This window comes from Myotis lucifugus, unplaced genomic scaffold, assembly GCF_000147115.1.
Source record: "Myotis lucifugus unplaced genomic scaffold, Myoluc2.0 scaffold_73, whole genome shotgun sequence".
Lineage (NCBI taxonomy): Eukaryota > Metazoa > Chordata > Mammalia > Chiroptera > Vespertilionidae > Myotis > Myotis lucifugus.
This window is the reverse complement of record NW_005871121.1, coordinates 34335-53047: the sequence shown is the minus strand read 5'-3', so window position 1 is coordinate 53047 and position 18713 is coordinate 34335. Positions and strand designations below refer to the sequence as shown.

General features: G+C 48.8%; 1 protein-coding gene across 1 annotated transcript; it reads left to right on the top strand.

Moving 5' to 3' along the window:
- The first annotated feature begins 5130 nt into the window (after nucleotides 1-5130).
- Nucleotides 5131-18453, top strand: LEP (leptin). Its single transcript, XM_006090486.3, has 3 exons — nucleotides 5131-5154; nucleotides 16245-16415; nucleotides 17937-18453. The coding sequence occupies exons 2-3, from the start codon at nucleotides 16272-16274 to the stop codon at nucleotides 18294-18296; spliced, it is 504 nt and encodes a 167-aa protein (XP_006090548.1). The 5' UTR covers nucleotides 5131-5154; nucleotides 16245-16271; the 3' UTR covers nucleotides 18297-18453.
- The last annotated feature ends 260 nt before the right edge of the window (nucleotides 18454-18713 follow it).

The following is an 18713-nucleotide window of genomic DNA, read 5'->3' as shown; positions in this document are numbered from 1 at the left end:
CTGAGCCAAACCAGCTAGGGCCAATGGATCATTTATTAATGAACAAATTCATCAGGCAGAACTAGAAGAAGTGAGAAATAGGTGAGACCTAAGAGTGATGAGAAATTGCCTGGTGAGTGTGGTCTCATGGAAGCCAGCAGACCTCATGTGGGCTCTCTGTCCACCGGGGTGTCCTGACTCCACTTTGTCAAGCTGCAGTCTTCACCCCAGCCTGTCAAAGGTGAGCTCACATGAATTCATTGTTGTATTTAGTCAGGCATTTATTCCATGGGCGGTTATTGAGGGCCCACCATGTGCCAGGCACTGCTAAAAACTAGGGATATAAACATTTGTTCAAAGCTTCATTTAACAGCTTACAGAGCCCTTACTATGTGTCAGCCCCAAGGCTGGCAGACCCAGTTTTGACCCTCACGGAACTTGTGTTCTCATGATGGAGACCGAAGAGCAGACAAATTTGAAATCAACTAATTGATTGATTATAGTTTTTTATTGATGCTATGTAGAAATGCCCAGGGTGCTCTGACAGATAATAATAGAAAGAACATCAGTCATTAGCAGAAAGAACTCAGACCATTCATGAACCTGACAGGCATTTATGGAACACCTGCTAGAGGCCATGTACTCACCAAAAGAACCAATCCAGTACACACACACACACACACACACACACACACACACACACACTTCATTTGGGGAAATGATAGACTCATTATTTAACTGAATTATCCAGCTGCTTTTTTAGTCCAATCTATAGGTCTGTGTAGACCTCTCCTCAAAGTGAGTTGAAAGGCATATTTCCCACAAAAGTAGCTGCTTGGTTGGGATGACCTAAAATCAAAATGGAGATTTAACCTTTGTCTGCCTTCCTTTTCCCTCAACAGGACACCACCAATTGCTCCTCAAAGCACAGAGCTCTGTGAGGCCACCTTCAGTTCCCAGCAAACCCACATGAGCCCACAGCTCATGGCTGTTGTCAAACTCTCCACTGACATAGTGCAGAACCAGGGCCACCTCAGCTGAAAACTGTAGCATCTAATGATGTCACTTGCTGGGCAAGTCCCTTGTCTGCTCTGATTCTTAGGCTTCCATGTGTAACATGGAACTAAGACCTGCTCTACCTCTTTCTGTGGGTTAAATCAAATGAGATCATGAAAGTGCTTTGAGAAAGAAAAAGCCAAAGTGTTAGAATTACCTTTTAAAAAAATTGTGAACGTCTTTAGTATTTAGACCAAAAAAATGATTTTTCAAGTCTGACTATTTAATATTAAGTCAAGTTGGTTAGAAGCTTGATAATACAGCAGAGTTGAGTACTATAGCAAGCACTATTGGTTGTGCATTCAATAGCCATTTTTTCTCTCCTTTCAAGCTCACAGAACCTCAATTCTTTCAGGTAAGGACAGAGCTTCGCTTCATCTACCTTGATCTACCCCAGCCCCAGAGGAAGGATTATGATTGGTCTAAATCAGTCATGGAATCACATTCCCTTTTTCTGGGTGATGGGTCTACGAATGAGCATATGTCCAGTTCTGGTCAATGAAAATAAGGGAAAATCTAACTTCCCTTCCCCAACTTGAAGCAGAATTTCAAGAAGAGAGGACATGATGCCTGAAGGGGCAGCATCACCTTGCAACTGTGAAGCAATAGGACACAATGGGGGGGGGAAAAAACAAAAGAACAGAAAGAGCAGGATTCTCAATTATGTCACCAAGTACCGCCCTTGCCTTCTTCCAGGCTTCTGGATAACCAAATGCTGTTAATGCTTAAGTCACTGTTACTTGTAGCCAATTACAAATTGGTGCAATCTCTAAGGAATGTAATTTGGCAATATATTTCCATTTTGAATGTGAATACCCTCTGACTCAACAATTCTACTTATCAGAATTGTTCACCACAGATATACTCACATAAGCATATTTAAGTAAATCAATTACAACATTTGCATGCAACAATATCATTATATTGATTACAGTGCATCCATAAAACGAAATATATGAAATATATGGTGACTTTTAAAAGATTGGCACAAGTCTCTGCATGTCAATAAGAAATTGTATTATAGATATGCTAGAGGCCTGGTGCATGGGTGGGGTCCCTAGGCCTGGCCAGCAATCAGGGCTGAACTGTGGGGTGACTTGCAGGGCAATCAGGGCCCCCACTCACATCTGTCTGGGCCTGGCACTGCCCGCTCACCTGCTCCACCATCCTGCCGCGGTCCGACTTTCGTTGGGGCCCATCAGAGCCAGCAGCACCTCCACTGCTGCCTGCTGCCAGCGCCACGTTGCTGATGCTTGCCATGTTCCATGTTGCCCCCTGGTGGTCAGCACACATCTAACTCCCAGTTGGTTGATCTCCCCCCTGTGGGGACAATTGGCATATTAGCCTTTTATTATATAGGATTAAGTGAAAGAAGTGAGAGAATAATAATGGCTGAAGCTGGCTGATGCATACACAAAGATTTGTTATGCCATTTTTTCTCGTAAATGCGCTACAGAAATTTGAAATTTTCCAAAATAAAAAGATTTTAAAGCAAGGGGCAGGAACAATAGTGTGAATAGTATGACATCATTTGTGTGTGTGTGTGTATTTATGTGTTTTAAAGAAAATACAGGGTGTCCCCCCAAAATGTACACACACTTTTTTCTGATAGCTCAATTGATAGTTCTTTCTTTTCAGATTTAACACATTGGAATTAATAATTATTAAAATTATGTATACATTTTCAGGGATGCCCTATAGATATATGAAGGGTAGAAAAAGAATATCCGTGAAAGGACACACTAGAAATGGGTAGCAACCATTACATCTAGAGAGAGAAGTTGAGGAGATGGGAACTGAGTTTTCATATCTCTTTTGAATATTTTTAAAAATAAAATATTTTGTTATATAATATTTTATTTTAAAATAATTTATATAATAATTTAGTAATCAAGCAAATGCAAAAAAAATAGGTAGACAGGCAGACCACATTGCCATGTCCTCACAATGTGTTCTCAAGTGCTGCTTGATGTTCACACCGGAACTCTGGTCCCAATCCACCCCATGACCCTAAAGAAGGTAATTCTGAGACAAGTCATCTAAGGCTGCCAAGGTCCCTGCACATAAGCGAAGTCCCTACTTAGAACCAATTTACAAAGACGTTGGGGATAAAGAAAACTTCATCGTAGTAAGTGTTACAGCCTGTATATGAGAAACAGTACAAACACCATTTCTGCCCAGCCGGTGTGGCTCAGTGGTTGAGTGAGACCTATAAACCAGGAGGTCACGGTTTAATTCCAGTCAGGGCACATGCCCGGGTTTCAGGCTCAATCCCCAGTAGGGGGTGTGCAGGAGGCAGCCGATCAATGATTCTCTTTCATCATTGATGTTTTGATCTCTCTCCCTCTCTCTGAAATCAAGAAAACATATATTTTAAAAAACCATTTCTGTGTAAACTATAAAATCTCTCTTTTAAAATGTAATTCCATTGTAGACACTTCTTAAAAACAGACAGGCAAAAGAAGAGATTAAAAATCCTTCCTAATCCCACTCCCTGTCGTGACAACATCTTCAGTGTGGATGTGTGTGTTGACACGTGTGTGATTAAAAAACACACACCATTTTGTAATTTGATTCTTTCCAGGCCTCAAAACTGTTTTTCCTACATCATTAAATATTATCTTACAGCACAATTTTTAATGTGTGCGTATTGCTCTCATGTGTGTTTTCAATAATCTTACCAAGTTAGACATTTAGTTGGCTTCCCACCTTTTGGGTCAAGTGTAATTATAAATCATAGTCAATGCTAAGAATGTCTGACTTTCATAATTTCCTTCCTTTCTTCTATAAGTACTTATTAAGAGCTAATCAACCAGGCTCAAAAAAAAAAGCAACTCTAAAAGACATTTTTCTTTTAGATATTTGGGGAAATTTGAAAGTATAAATTAGACCTTTCATGATGTTAAGAAATTACTGTTGTGTGAGAATGGTCTTGCAGTTCTGTAGAAATGCCTCCTTATCTTTTAGAGATACATGCTGAACACATTTAAGAATAAAGTGTCACCAAAAAAAAAAAAAAAGAATAAAGTGTCATGATGTTTGTAATTTGCTTTCAAATATTTTAGCCAACAAACAAATGAGGCAAATATGGAAAAGTAAATACTCATTGTTATATCCATTGTTAAATGGATATATTGCCTACTTTTCTGTATGCTTGAAATTTTCATTTAAAAAGGTCGTAAGAATGAAACACTTTGTGCAAAGCACCAGGCTGTGAACTGAGGATATAGCAGCGAACAGACCGGCCCTGCCGCCTGGTGGAGCACACAGCCTGGGGGGCATGTTTCCATCAGGGCGTCTCTGATGCAAGGTGAGGTCCTGTGTGAACCTGCCTCCCTGGTCCCCTCCACACCACCATCATCACTGCATGTGTGTTTTCCCAAGTTTTAAAAATCTACCCTCTCGGTGGCCTTGAGCCTGGAGGATTCACTAATACCTCATGTAAAAAACCCAGCTCTGTGGCCCTAGCTGGTTTGGCTCAGTGGCTAGAGCTCAGTCGGCCTGCGGACTGAAGGGTCCTAGGTTCGATTCTGGTCAGCCCATGCCCGGGTTGCAGGCCCGATCCCCAGTAGGGGGCGTGCAGGAGGCAGCCAATCAATGATTCTCATCATTGATGTTTCTCTCCCCCTCCCCCGTTTTTTCCTCTAAAAGCCAGCTCTATGGTGCACGGTGCCCTGGGGTCCAGTTCAGCAAACTTTCCTTGGGCACCCAGGTGTGCCTGGCACTGTAAGGGTACCAGCCCCTACTCTCCCCTTACAGCCGAGGCTAGGAGGGGGACAGGTCAGCTGGAGGGAGGGAGAGGTGGCTGGAAGGGTGCCTCAGCCGGCTCAGAGGAGTCCCCTACCTCTGCCAGGCCGGACCTGGAGGATTTCTCTCTCCTGCCAGCAGTCCCCAACTTTCGGGGGTACCCGAGGGTGTGCGCGTGGCTTCCAGTGCAGCAGAGTCCCTCCCTCGAGGCTCGGGCCGGAGCCCCGGGGCCCAGCGCTGCCCACGGGGTGGGGCGGGAGCTGGCACCCGGGTGCTCCGGGCAGCTGCGGACAGTTGCGCAAGGTGTGCCTGGGTGGCTATAAGAGGGGCGGGCAGGCATGGAGCCCGGAGGAATCGCGGAGCAGCTGCGAGGTAAGGCCCTGGGCGCTCCTTTCTCCTTCTCGCTGGTATTCTTGGCAGGCCTCATCTCCCCTCCTGGCCTCGGGCCCCGGGGAAACTGAGGCTGGCCAAGGGCAGGGCGGGGGGCTCGGTTCTGGACCACGGTAGATTTGCATAGTTCTAGCCAGAGGAAAGGCGGCTGGGAGCCGGGGAGCGTTGGATTTGGCGTTGGATTTGGGGCTGGGCTGTGCCACGGGGCAGGAATCTCAGCTCAGGGAACCAGCCAGGGTCCCGGGAAATGGTCACAGCCGCCAGCCCAGCCGCTGAAATGCTTTGGAAATTGCCTTGAGCGCATTCATCCTCCAAGATCAGGGTTCCTCGTTCCCACCTGGGGGTCAGGGATGAAGTTGAGGGTTTAGGGGACGTGAATTGGAGTATTCAGTTTCTGAGGACTCGATATAGCCTTGTTCTGTGGATCAAAATTAAGGCAATGCCCGGCGTGTGGCTCAGTGGTTGAGCGTCGACCCCTGCACCAAGAGGTCACCTGGTCAGGGCACATGCGGGGGTTTCGGGTTTGATCCCCAGTCTGGGGCTTGCATGAGGCCGCTGATTGATGTTTCCCTCTCGATGTTTCTATCTCTCTCTCCCTCTCCCTTCCTCTCTCTTTAAAATCAATTAAAACATCTACTGTTATCTGGGGAAGGAAAGAATTCAGGCATTAGTTCCCAGTGGGGGGAGTCCCCTCCCTGGCTATGAGGGGCGGTATAAGGTGGAGGCCTAGGAGCAGGACCAGGAGGGAGCAGAGGTGGGGGAGGAAAGGAGTCAGTTGTGCGGGTCTCAGCGCTTCTGGCCTCGGAGCTGTGTACGTGGCCTTCTTTGGAGCTGAGAAGAGAGGGTTTCTCCGGGCAGCGGGACCCAGGGTCGTGGGAGAGGCCTGCTGCTCACTGTTACCACTTCTCCGGGTGTGGTCGCCTCTACACTCCAGTGTCTATCGCTGAAAGATGGGGGCACTTCCGAAAAGTGACTCCTTAAATACAGTTCGAACCACGGGCGGCAAGTGGCCCGGTTGTCATCAGAGAATGGCACTCTGGAGAGACAAGATGATTATTTTTTGCCAGAAGGATGGTCTTCAGGGGAGGTGGGCCAGAGGGCAGGAAGTGAAGGCACCATGACGGGAGCAGGAGCACAATGATGCCTCTTCGTAGGAGTGACCTCTGTCCGCTCCCCTGTGTTTGTTCTGCAGAGTTCGCGGTGGGCAGCGGTCAGCTGGGACTGGTGGGAGAGAGGGTGCCCGGTCTCCGTGGCCTCAGAAGCTTGTCACTCCCATTCGAATGGCCTCATGAGCAGAAAAGCCATGCCGACCGTTTCTCTCATTTTGGTAGGGGGAGAAGACAAGAGAAATATGGTGGATGCTTTTAGGTTTTTTTTCCTTTTCAAGCAACTGAGGACACTGGGCTGAGGGGAACGCTTCCAGGTTGGCCAAAGGAGTCCTCATATTTTGAACATCTTATGCTCAAAATAACTCTTCTTGGTATTTGGGGGAAATATTTTCCTCCCCCTCTGTTCCAGGAAATGGCTCCAAGCACCAAGGACAGAGCCAGGGAAATTGCAATTAATTCGGCCCATCAGCCCCAGGCAGATGCCTGTCGTGTCTGAGTGGCCCATGCAGGGTACGGAGGTGGCCACTTGGGAGAGCTTTCCTCATAGAGCCCGAGTCATTGTCCCCACTCCCGCCCAGATGCCGCCCAGGGGGACGTGGTGGCCAAGGAGAGAGAAGGGGTCCAGGGAGGTAGTGTCCTCATGTTGTGTGCATCCTTGAGTAGCACGCATGTGATTTAAAGGAAAATCGAGCCAAATTCTCCTGCAATCACTGGATCAGTAGGCCCTCTCCCCACCCCCGGTAGGATTCCCGTGGCAGCAGCTCTGTCCTGGCCTGCCAGCCAAGAGCCTTGAAATTCTTCTTTGTCTGCACAGTTGTCTCAGAGAAATAGAAAGAGAGGTTGTTTCTGCTTAAAAACAACACACCTGAGGCCTGGGCCCATGGAATCCTTTGCACTTATTTCATGTGTGACAACAGAAATGTCTTGCTTCTCAGCAAACTGCATTTTACGGTCCTTCCTGCTCAGTTTGCCAGCTCTTAGGAAGTGACTCTGTGATGGGTGCCAATGCCAACATCTCATCCCATAGACTATGCCATCCCCTTCTGTGCACACATTGCGTTTGTACTCTGGGGTGCCCCAGGCTGAGGGTGCCAAGAGAGAGGGGGAAAGCCACAGGGAAGACAGGAGGGGCAAAGCAGAGGTCTCTGAGAAGGGCAGGAGGCCCAGAGCGCAGGAGCCAGGCTGATGAATGGAACCAAGGCAGGGAGCACCTGAGAGGCAGTCAAGGTGGAGCACAACCCAGGAAGCCGAAGGAAATTGGGGTCAGCGTGGTTCTAGAGGACACATACGAGGAGGGGTAGGAAGCTGACCAAGGTCCCAGTGAAAGGGAGACCTGGATGCTGAAGCGTTTCCTGCCTTCATTAAGCAAGCTGTTAGGCCCGGCTGGTGTGGCTCAGTGGTTGAGCATCGACCTATGAACCAGGAGATTACGGTTTGATTTCCCCATCAGGGCACATGACCGGGTTTTGGGCTCAATCCCCAGTAGGGAGCGTGCAGGAGGTATTCAATAGATCATTCTCTCTCCTCATTGATGTTTCTATCTCTCTCTCCCTCTCCTCTCTGAAATCAATAAAAATATATTTTTTTAAAAGGAGATCTTTTAGGAATTCCTGCTGGGGAAAAAGTGAATTCTGAGGTATGACATTAAGATGGGGGCAGGTGCCCTAGCTGGTTTGGTTCAGTGGATAGAGCCTCAGCCTGTGGACCAAAAGGTCCTGGGTTTGATTCTGGTCTAGGGCAAGTACCTCAGTTGCAGGCTCCTCTCTGGCCCAGGTCCTGGTCTGGTTTCCAGGACGCAACCAATCGATGTGTTTCTCACATCAATATTTCTCTGTTTTTCCCTCTCTCTTCCATTCTCTCTAAAAATCAATGGAAAAATATCCCCAGGTGAGGATTAAAAAAAAAAAAAAAAGATGGGGGCAGGTGCCCAGCCTGTGTGGCTGAGTTGTTGAGCATCAACCCATAAACCAAGAAGTCACCAGTTGGATTCTTAGTCAGGGCACATGCCCAGGTTGTGGGCTCAATGCCCAGTAGGGGGCATGCAGGAGGCAGCTGGTCAAAATTTCTCTCTTATTGATGTTTCTCTCTCTCTCCCTCTCCCTTCCTCTCTCTCTACAAATCAATAAAAACATATTTTTGAAAGATACAATAAAGACCAGTAGCTTCCACATAGGCTTTTAAAAAAAAGATGAACCCTCATAGAGGTAGCTTAACTTGGTTAGACAACAAAGATCAAGGATAGGAAATGTTTCATTTACTTATTCAATAAATATTTAATGATCACCTGCTCTGTGCCAGGCCCTTGGGTGATGCTGGAACGAGTGGCATACACACCACTCCTGCGCCTGGCAGATGCCACTAATTGATCACGGCCCCCTCTCCCTCTGAGTCTGGATGGAGCTTCAGACCCTCCTTCACACAGCGCTCCAGGGAGCCCACTACCAATTGATTGGAGTTGACATAGAAATTGAAACTCATTTCTGATCCCTGATCTAAGGGTAGTTTCTGATGAACAGGAATTATATAACCACCACCCCCCACCCCACCCCCGGCTACTGGTTAAGTATGTGAACATGATTTCTCAAATGAAGCTCTTGATTGCAAAAAAGAGAAAACCACTCATGTCACTTCTTGTTTTCCAAACTCCTGTATTTATTGTGACCAACATATAAAAAAACAGAATAGCCACAGCCAGGTGGCTCCGTTGGTTGGAGCATCATCCTGTACATCAAAAAAGTTGCAGGTTCAGTTCTTGGTTGGGGCACATGCCTGGGATGTGGTCTCGATCCCTGATGGATACAATATGGGAGGCAACCATAAATGTTTCTCAGATCTCTCTCTCTCTCTCTCTCTCTCTCTCTCTCTCTCTCTCTCTCTCTCTCTTCCTCTTTCTCTAGAATCAATAAACATATCCTTGGGTGAGGATTAAGGGGGAGAAACCTCCAGAATGGAGATTTTCAAGAGTGCATTGCCCATCGTAAGGGTGAATTTTATTTCTTGACTTTTGTTCCTCTTACTTGGGTATCTCTATGTCTCCCTGTTGAAAAATACATTCAGAAAGTTGAAAGCTGCCCTAACCGGTTTGGCTCAGTGGATAGAGCATCGGCTTGTGACTGAAGGGTCCCAGGTTCGATTCCGGTCAAGGGCATGTACCTTGGTTGCGGGCACATCCCCAGTCAGGGGTGTGCAGGAGGCAGCTGATCGATGTTTCTCTCTCATCAGTGTTTCTAACTCTCTATCCCTCTCCCTTCCTCTCTGTAAAAAATCAATAAAATATATTTTAAAAAAAGAAAAGAAAGTTGACAGCTACTCAAGTGAGTAGAAAGAGCATCGCATACTGGAGTGAGGACAGGGAGGGCTGCCGAGCCTCATGAAGGCCCAGAACCAGCAAGGTCAGGCACCAGAAAGAAGGTCGAGAAGGAGCGCAGACAGTGACTGCAGCCTGCCTGTCACTGGCGGACAGACACTGGTCTCTCTAGTCAGCCATGGCTACCCCCGCGCTTCTGAGCCCACAGCAGAGACAAACTCTCTGAAGCCCGACTTTAAATTCCTGGGAGAGGCTCTAATTGATCCAATCAGGGCACAGACACGGGAGCTGGAGGAGGACAGACAAGGAAATGGAGCAGAGAAGAGCATTCTGGGTCTCATGCCTACCATTGGTCATGCACATGTGGTCACCAGGACTCGTGTGTGTGTGTGTGTGTGTGTGTGTGTGTGTGTGTGTGTGTGTCCTGAGTATGGCATATCCCCTACAAAGTCCCCACTACACATGGAATCAGGCCCAGGACATTCTAGCTCCTATATCTTCTACTCCAGCCTCACACACTTCCACCTTAGTGCTGAATTCTCCCAAATGCACCATAGTTTTCCTCAGCTCCACACTGTCCCTTGGCCTGGAACTCCCTCTTGCCCTCTTTCCCCTGGGAACTCCTGTCCTTCAGGTCTCAGTTCAGATGTTGCTCTCTGTGCACAGCTGTCCTCGCCTCCCCAGCGCCTCCCATCCTCTCCTTCACTCCCCTTCCCTCAGAACCTTCACCAGGTTGTGTTAAAATGAGTTGTTTACTAGTAAGATTCTGCCTGTTCCGCTGGATTCTGAGTAACTTGAAGGACCAGGATCCAATCTTCCGGTTTCTATTCCTCCTTTGTCTGTTCCCCGTCCCCAAATCACTTCCAAATGGGGGGAGCTATGGAGGAAGAAAGGAAGGAGGGAAGGGTGAGATGGAAGAATGGAGGGGTCCACAGGAAGAATTTCTGTGGGGAGAGGGCTTAGACCATCCAAAGCTTTTTCCTCGTGATTAACAACCAGCACCACACTACCTGACCTGAATTCCCCCAGCATGCCCTGGGTTACCGGAGGGACGGCCTGATGGTGGAGAAGGGGAGGGAAGAGTGTGCTGGGTCCTGTGTTAACCTCCAGAGCTTTTAACCAGGAGACAGGGGAAATGTTGGATAGCTTAAGCCCCCCACCCCCACCTTCCCCTCACGGCTGTCCTCAGAAGGCTGTGGGCAGGCCTTAGCTCAGCACCCCCTACCCTGACATAGAGGCCCCCAATTGGTCTGCCTCGCCCCCTAGCACAGAGGGGAGGGGAGGGAGCTCAGGTTTGGAGGTTTTTGGGGGGAGTAGGAGGCAGCTTGTCTGTGGAGAGTGAGAGGGCAGAGGTGGGGAGGTGCCCGAGTGGACCTGCCAAGTGGGGACTGGGAGCGGAGGTGGGGGGTGTCCGCTGAGGATGATAGAAGTGGGGACGGCGCCCAGGACCCAGGTGAAGCCAGAGAGCGGGAAATTGTGTCGGGTCCATGGCTGGTTACCTGAGCCTCTCCCGCCGGCTTGGAGCCCATTTTCTGTGATTACATTTCATTACCTCACGCTGCCCTGAAGGCTCCATTTTCTGGTTTTTCTCTTTTCTTCTTCAGTGCACTCCTGGCAGGGGATGATGGTGGAGAGGCTGGGGAGTGGCAGGGTCTTAATTAAAGGACAGCAGAGGAGAGAGGGGGGGACAGGGGAGAGGGGGCAGGGGGGTGCCTCCGGTGGAAGGAGAGCTCAGAGGCAATGGTCCCTTTGGCCGCCTTGCCCTCCCCCAGCGGTGCCCCCTCCATCTCCAGGCTCTCCTTATACAACCATCAGAGGAAAATGAAAGAGACAGGATGTTGTATCAACACTTCAGCAGTTCATCTTAGAAAAATGACAGCTCTTAAATGTTCAAAAATGCTTTGGAAACTTCTAGAGAAAAGAGGCTTTGCGGCCCAGGCTTTTCTTCCTCCCCTCCTCTCCTCAGCTCTCTCCACGCCCTCCTGTGACCATCCAACCCGCACTCCTAGGTCGGTCACAGTCCTCGTTTCTGAACTGAGACTCCCTGTCCCACCATCAGGGGGACGGACCCACCTGCGGTCCCGCCAGGCCCAGCAAGTCAGCACGCCCCGCACCCTCACTTCTAGACCTGTCCGCATGCTTTTTCCAATTCCCATTCTTCTTGTCACCTGGCTAACACTAGCTGGAGAGTGATCAGAGCTCCCCACTTCCACAGAAAAGAGTTCTCCCCCTGCCACTCATGCCCACCCCCCTCCCTGCCTCCTCATTCATCACACCTCCATGCCAGCTGCCAGCCACCATCTCCGGAGCCCACTCCTGGGGCTGCCCGTCTCCTCCACCTTCACAACCCAATTTCTTCCCTTTCAGGGCCCTAATCAAATGCCACCTCCTCCCAGACACCTCCTTGATTTCTTAGCTGGAAATAATGGTGATAACAACTAACAAGAATTGGGGTTGGTTGGCCACGGGTATTATCTCATTTCATCCACGTCACAGTCATGGGTGGGAATTATGGTTCATATCATCCCCATTTTATAGCTAAGAAAACTGAGTCTCAGAGAGGTTAGTGAATTTTTCCAAGGTCCTGTACTCCAACTCAAACACAGTGCTGCCCAACTCGAGGGCTCAGCGGTAAACAGGATGACTCCCTCCCGAGTTACCCAAGGCATGTTATCTGATTAAATGTTCTTCAAATGATACATGTAAGTAGTTGACAACATACAACACTCTGAAATACTACCTGGGCTTCCTGGGAGCCCACCCCACTCCTGACTCCCACTTTCCTGTGGTTCCCTGTCTCTTTCATCTCTATGCCTGGCCCACAGTGGGCCATCAACATGCTAGCTGTCAACCATCAAATACACAGGGGTCCAAAAAATGTACACACACTCTGAGTAATTATAAAGGCAATGTTTATTAAAATACATTTCCTTTTCAACATGTAATAGAATCAGCTGTTCAAGTGTGTATACATTTTTGGGGATACCCTGTATAGTGAGTAACTATTATGTGTCAGGCGCCAAGATCAATGACGTAGTTGCTGTCTTGAATTATCCCTCCGCTCCCCACTCCCTAAACCGTGCTCTTCCCAGCCATTCCCCCATTATCGGGTCACAGCCAGGCACCCCACCCAGTTAGTGACACTCCAGTGAATCACAGAAAACTCGATTCACTCTTTTCTGACGCCCATGTCTGGGCGTGTGAATTGGTTAGCATTAAGTTTGGCTGCATTTACGAGATCCCAACTAACAGTGGCTTAACCAAGGCGAGGTCGTGTCCCTCAGGCAGTCCAAGGCCAGTGCGGCATCTTAGCTCCACAGTGTCCTCGGGGACCTGGGCTCCTCCAGCTCCTACTCCCTATTCGTAAGGTGAGGCTGTGGTCCTCATGATCCAACTTGACACCAGAACGCGGTCTACTGCACCCACAATTCACCCGTGGGGTGGAGGGAGGGATGAAAAAGGCAGGCGCACAACAGGAGAGCTGCCACATGTACTTCCGTTTGTATTTAATTGGCCATCGTTTAGTCACATGGCCATCCTAGTTGGAGAAGCTGGGAAGTGTCGTGTTTATGCTGGGTGGCCACATCCCCATCTAAACTTGGAGTCCTATTACTTGGGAAGAAGAGAAGACTAGATATTAGACAACTAGCAGCCTCTACTAAAAAGGTTGTGTGTGTGTGTTATGTGTGTGGTGTGTGTGTGTGTGTGTGTATGCCTGAAATGTGTGTGTTACGTGTGTGAGAATGTCTGTTATTCTCTGTGTGTTGGTGGGTCAGGTTCTCTCCATCACTTTGATCTCAGATGGGCCTGTTACCAAGCCTGGCCTCTCCTCTTAGGAAGACTTAGCAGCAGCTTCTCAATTCCACGTTTTGAGGAATTGCCATTTATTTTCAGCAGCCACTGGAGCATGAGCAGTGGTGACAGAGAGGGCTTGTAAACTGTTTCTCCGTTAAGGTAGTGCAGGGTGGCCATTATGTGAGAGCAACTACAACCAGAGTTAATCTGGTAATAAATTCTCTTGGGAAGGAGGGCGTCATTAACACATAAATCCTAGGGAAGGATAGGACTCAATCTTGTGCACAAGGGGAAGACCCAGAAACACCAGGGACCCTGTTGAGATGGCCCAGGGGAGGCAAGCAGCCACGTGCTCGATTCAGGGTTGGCTACAGGTAGTGTTGTCCATGCATTTCAAGCCCTGCCCAGCAATTACTCCATTCAAAACAGCTGGCATTTATTCTCCCCACCCCACCCTTCATCTCTCTCTCTCTCTCTCTCACACACACACACACACACACACACACCAACAAGGGCTTTACAGGTTCCTGTCATTTGCCCTTTGAGCCAGGTGGTGTTATCAGTTATCAGATCCATTTTACAGATGGGAGCAGATGCTCTAGGGCCGTGGTCGGCAAACTGCGGCTCCCGAGCCACACGCGGCTCTTTGGCCCCTTGAGTTGGCTCTTCCTAAGCCTTAGGAGCACCCTAATTAACTTAATAACAATGTACCCACCTATATAGTTTAAGTTTAAAAAATTTGGCTTTCAAAAGACATTTCAGTCGTTGTACTGTTGATATTTGGCTCTGTTGACTAATGAGTTTGCCGACCCCACCCCATAACAAAGACACAGAATTTCCGGAGGATGAGGCCCAGAAATCAGGATTTTAAAAAGATTCCCAGGTGATTCTAATGTGCACCCAAGGTTGAGAACCACTGCTCTGGGGAACTTAAGTATCTTTCCCAGAGACACAGCTAGTAAGGGCAGCCCGCAGCTAAAGCCCGGGACAGCTTGACACTGCTACCCTCGCTAAGGTTTGGTGGAATCACACTGGGGGGTTAGCGTTATTTGACTCTGTCCCACAAAGGTTTGGTGGAGACGTTTCTTCAGGTAACAAGTATCTAACAGGAGGAGTTTTAACTTTTTTAAAAGAACAAACAATCACAAACACATCTGAAGTGCCCCCCGCCAAATGACGGAGTGTTTGTCATATCTGAAGTTGCTATGAGGGTACAATCTCATAGCTTCATCCTAGAGTGGGGAATTCGTTCCCAAGTGCCATGGTCCCCGAGTGCCAGCCGCCCTTGGCTGGGCATTGCAGTGGTTAATGATTTGGACTTTCCCGTGAAGATGGGAGAAACTGGGAGTGGGGTAAAGGGAGCCCAGTCTTTCTGGGGAAGGCAGTTCTGAGTTCGAATTCTGGCTCTGCTACTTACCTGTTCGACTTTGAGTGAGTGAATGCATCTCCTTGAGCCTCATTATTCCCCTCTATAAAACAGATTTTAAGAAACATGCCTTTGATCAGGCATTATAAATAGTATATAAACAGACTGTTGATTTCTATGACATTGGCAGGATGGGAATTATGTTAATAATGTCACCTATGGACAGAAAATGTATTATCTGTTTTTATCAGGATCCAGATGAGGCAGAACCCCAAAAGCAGAGGCTAACTTTTTTGCTACCTTCAGACCTTTCACGCTAAAATTTATTTACATTTAATTATTATTTCAGGCTCATCCGCATATACTTAGCATGGGTCATCGGCCACAGACTCACAAACATTTAACTTTATTACCTTTTGCCTCATTGCCTCGTGTATCTCATTAAAACTTTGTGGCTTCATCGAGGATCAGCATATTGTTAACTTTAGAATTCATGATTCCAGGATGCTGAAAGTTTCAAACATTCTGAGGGGGACATACTATATCTTCTCTCCTGCCTCTGTGCCTTTGCATCTGCTGGTTTCTTTGTGACTATGACAATGCTTTCTACTCTTCCTAACCCCTGCTCAGTCTTCAATACCCAGCTCAGGTGACACCTCTTCCAGGAAGCCCCCTTTGATCCCTGTGATATCTTGTACTTGTCTTTCTTGCAAAGCTCTTTTTTCCTGAGTTGGAATGGTCTGTTTACCTATTTGTCTCTCTTATCAAACTGTAAGCAACTTGAAGGTAGAGACCACCTGTAGTTCACTATTGTATCCTTGGCGCCCAGAACTGCTTGTGACATATTATCAGTCCTTCCATAAGTGCTGGTTGGATTCAGGTTCCCAGTGGGAGAGAGGGGAAGCGATAAAGCCAATGATAAATGCCATATGGCCACATCAGCGGCTGCTATGAGAGTAATGGGAGGACAAGTGACATAATCTCTAACAACGGGGTAGTAATAGCGTACATTTCACAATACCTTTATAGCTCATTCACATGCATTATCTAATTTGATCCGTATGAAAGCTTGGAGATAGGAATACTTCAGGGGATAAAAGGTAGAGTTTTTCGCAGTTATGTGATTTGCTTAAAGTCTTACGGCTGGTAAATGGCTAGATTTAAACCAGACCTTAAAAGCCCACTCTCTTCCTCGAAGCACACAATGAAGTCACATCATCACCACCGCGTCCATTTGCTCATGGTGGCTTACTGCTCTGCGGTCTACAGCCCACCTCCTCGTGGTTTTATTGACCAGGCCTCGCCTCTCCCTGAGGAGACGCTTTTTATTAATGCATGTCTAGATAATGAATTGTCTTTGACCCTAAGGAGATGATAGCCAGGGCAGAAAGCTAACCTCATTTTGACCCACATCCGGTAAGGTGGTTGGTAACAGGGCATATGGTATTTTCAGAGACAGCAGTAACGTGTAATGTGTGGTTCCCTTTGCTTCCAGGCCCAAGACACACATCCGGGAGGGAAAATGCGCTGTGGATTCCTGTGCCGATTCCTGTGGCTTTGGCCCTATTTGTTCTACGCAGAAGCTGCGCCCATCCAGAAAGTCCAGGATGACACCAAAACCCTCATCAAGACGATTGTCACCAGGATCAACGACATTTCACACACGGTAGGGAGGGTCTGGGGAGACAAAATAGACGTGTGGCCAGCCGTGGGGAAACTGGGTCCTCAGAGGTTAACCGAGGCCTGTGCAGTGACATGTAGGGGCTTTGGTGGCCTTGACTCCTCCTTCTGTACGAGTAGCTGCCTCTTCTCTCCTGCTCTCATCAGTCCCCGCTTTCTTACTTCTCTTCCTCCCTGACTGGAATCCTAGTGCCTAGGACCAGAGGGAGCCATAAAGGTCCTTGGCCCATTGGCATGTGACCAGACTCCCCTCTGGGATCTCCATGTATCTCTAGAATGTGCTGATCAGTAGGTGTTTTTCCTAGTTGCAGCTGAGCTCTGGCCCTTAGAAGGTCTCCCCATTAATGCGAGTCCTGTGGCCAAGGCCACGCTAAAGAGCAAGTCTACCCTCTTCCACATACAACTTCTGGGTATTTGTAAACAGTTATCAATGCCCCTTGGGTCTTTGCTTTGGGATCCACAGGCCTAGACCTTCAGCCATTTCCCACTTCTCTGTACACCTCTGCTCTCTATCTGCAAAATCTTAAGCTAGTTCCTCAATGTCTTTAAGCCTTGGTTTCAGCATCTAGCTATGGCACTCATGTCTAAGGGACTGTATCGTGTCATATAGCCTTTATAAGGCCATTATGAGATTAAATTCAAGGAAGCAAGTGACCCCTCCCCACCCCCCGCAGGACCAGAACCGAGTGTGCCCTCATTAAAGGTTTGCAGTTGTAGTTTTCGTAGCCCCCAGCCTTAAACGCCTGCTTTTTGCCCTGCACGGGCTTCCACATCTCCTGGTCACTGTGGACATCTGACAGCGGCCTTGGGAAGGGAGAAGCTAGGTGGCCAGAAGCAGGGACAGCTCAGAACAAGACAGAGTCTTGGACATTTTACAGAGAGAAACCCTTAAGTTTCATTGCTTTCAAAATAGTCATTTGACAAGGCTGCCCGGGAAATGTCCAGAGTGTCCCTGCTGTGGGTGCAGGGGGTGCTGTGGCAGCTGGGAAGGGGAAGCCCTCCCGGTAACCAGAGTTATTGGAGCAGAGGCGAGAGGCGGGACGCTCGCTGGGGGTGGCCTAAAGGGGTGAGGTCCATGAAGAATCTGACCGGAAGGGAGGAATTTACTGGGAGAGGAAGGGAGTGAAGACGGCTGGGGAGGGAGCGCTTATGGAAGACCTCAGTGCCTGGGGAAGAGACTTAACTCAGTACAGAATGGGAGTCACGGCTGGCTCTAAAGCAAAGGCCATTCAGAGAAGGCACGACCAACCTGGGAAGGTTGGTCTGAAAGTGGAGGGCAGGGTGGTTTGGGAAGGGCAGGAGGACAAAAAGTCCAGGAGGCCAGCTTAGAGGTTTGGCAGCCACCTGGGCACAAGAAGTCAGGGCCCAGGCCGGGATGGTGCAGAAGAGGGAAAGGAAGCAACCTAGGAAATGAACCTCCATACTCCATGGAAAGGCCGAGGGCTTTAGAGAAGGGACTTGCCTCCTGCCTTGCTGAGCTGTCGTTCTCCCTCTTCCTCCTGCACAGCGGTCGGTCTCCTCCAGACAGAGGGTCACTGGTTTGGACTTCATTCCTGGGCTCCACCCTATCCTGAGTTTGTCCAGGATGGACCAGACATTGGCAATTTACCAACAGATCCTCACCAGCCTGCCTTCCGGAAACGTGCTCCAAATATCTAACGACCTGGAGAACCTCCGGGACCTTCTCCACCTGCTGGCCTCCTCCAACAGCTGCCCCTTCCCCCGGACCAGGAGCCTGAAGACCTTGGAGGGCCTGGACGATGCCCTGGAAGCTTCCCTCTACTCCACAGAGGTGGTGGTCCTGAGCAGGCTGCAGGGGTCTCTGCAGGACATGCTACAGCAGCTGGACTTCAGCCCTGGGTGCTGAAGCCTTGAAGGCTTGGAGAGAGCCTGAGTGGACATGTTTATCCAGGCCTCCAGTCCCTTTCTCTCTCACTCCTCCAAGCCACCTTCCCGAAGGTCAGTTCTGCCGGGGCTTGGCCACAGCCAGCCGCCAGCTGTTTGGGCTGAAGGATCCCCCGAAGCACAGGACTGACAGCTGACAGCGTGAGCACATGCTGCCCCAGAGCCAGGGAGGGTCTGCACATCAGCCTTGAGAAGCACCAAGTTTTTGAATAAATGAATAAAACCCCAGCAAACAAAGACATGCAGCTCAATAGCAGGCTCCACCAGATACGCAGGCTCGCAAAGACAAGGCCTTTCTGGTTGCAGGCACAGAGCAGTCATCCCTGCAGAACATGAGGACTTGAGAGTTTCAACCCGAGTCCCAGGGTGGACTCGAGGG

Excerpts from the sequence above, each read along its gene's own strand:
- LEP (XM_006090486.3), top strand. The coding sequence starts at position 16,272 with ATGCGCTGTGGATTCCTGTGCCGATTCCTGTGGCTTTGGCCCTATTTG. Across the intron at positions 16,416-17,936 it reads TCAACGACATTTCACACACG|CGGTCGGTCTCCTCCAGACA; the intron begins GTAGGGAGGGTC and ends CCTCCTGCACAG.